The sequence below is a fragment of the Orycteropus afer genome, unplaced genomic scaffold (genome assembly GCF_000298275.1).
Source record: "Orycteropus afer afer isolate SDZICR_OR568_19922 unplaced genomic scaffold, OryAfe1.0 scaffold00038, whole genome shotgun sequence".
NCBI classification, from domain to species: domain Eukaryota; kingdom Metazoa; phylum Chordata; class Mammalia; order Tubulidentata; family Orycteropodidae; genus Orycteropus; species Orycteropus afer.
The window spans coordinates 7,363,580-7,364,706 of NW_006921625.1; the positions used below are offsets into that span (position 1 = coordinate 7,363,580).

Consider the following 1,127-nt stretch of genomic DNA (forward strand, 5'->3'; position numbering starts at 1 on the left):
TGTGCCGTCGAGTCAGCCCTGACTCATAGCGACCCCTCCTTGGGTTTCCGAGGCAGTATCACTACGGAAGTAGGATTGCCAAACCTTCCTTCCGAGGAGTGGCTGGTGGGTTTGAACCGCCAGCCTTGTGTAGCAGTCAAGTGCCTTAGCCACTATGCTACCAGAGCTCCCGATTTGAAAGATAGCCACGTTTTATCTAAAATGCTCTTCCTTTTGAGCATTTGACACCGATTATTTGCATGTAGGGTTTTTTTGTGAACAGTTTCATTTCTTTTTCTCAGCGTATTTGACAGGGACACTTTGAAAGGGTATTTCTCAAGGTCTGGGTCATGCAGAGCTGGAGAGAGCAGCGAGTGTTTTCCTGCTTTCTTGTGCCGTTGCCGTTTGACGGTGCTGGCAGGTCACAGTAAGTCTCCGGGTAGAGAGCCGGAGAGCAGAGTCTGCGGCTCGTGCACTGTCGTAGGACGCTTAGCCGTTGTAGGACTTTAGTTCTGCGACCCTTGAAGCAGAGTGAGGCATTGTCACTGATGTGTCTCGTGCCTTTTGTTTGTCCATCATCATTAACGGATATGAGCCACTGCACCGACCTACAAGGTAGCAGTGTAAGTGCAGAAAGGCGAGATTGTACACTCTACAAGGGAAAACTTACTTTGGACAAAAAGCAATGAACGTATTTATAAATTATATTGCACATCCTCAAAGAAACGGGCTCCACAGTTAGGCTCCTTTTCTCCTGAGATGGTGCACTGAGGGCCAGCACGGGCATTTCGCGTCTGTACTCTTCCCCAGTGTTCTTTAATTCAGACTTTGTACCACATAGTGTGGTTGTCTGTTGTTTCCTTGACTCTGATTGATAATGGGACTTTTTTCCTTTAGGATATAGAAAAAGCCTATGAGATTGTCTGTCAAGAGGGGTCCAACTTAAACCCAGACCTGGGGGAACTGGTGGTGGTTCCCTTATACCCGAAAGAGAAGTGTGCACTCTTCAAACCGAATGATGAGACGGAGAAGCGAGGCCACGCTTATCAGAGGAGGGTGGTGCTGACCTCAGGCTCGGGAGCATCTCTCATCTACAGCAACACCATCAGATTCGTTATTGACGTGGGCGTGGAGAGGAGAAAGGTAAC

The 1,127-nt window shown here is 48.4% G+C and overlaps 1 protein-coding gene across 1 annotated transcript in view; it reads left to right on the top strand.

Annotated features, from left to right (window-relative positions):
- DHX32 (DEAH-box helicase 32 (putative)) overlaps positions 1 to 1,127 on the top strand; it is a 44,194-nt gene that overhangs the window by 14,340 nt on the left and 28,727 nt on the right. Inside the window, exon 3 of the mRNA XM_007936893.2 lies at positions 877 to 1,122. Coding sequence (XP_007935084.1) covers positions 877 to 1,122 — 246 coding nt within the window. The remainder of the gene's footprint in view (positions 1 to 876; positions 1,123 to 1,127) is intronic.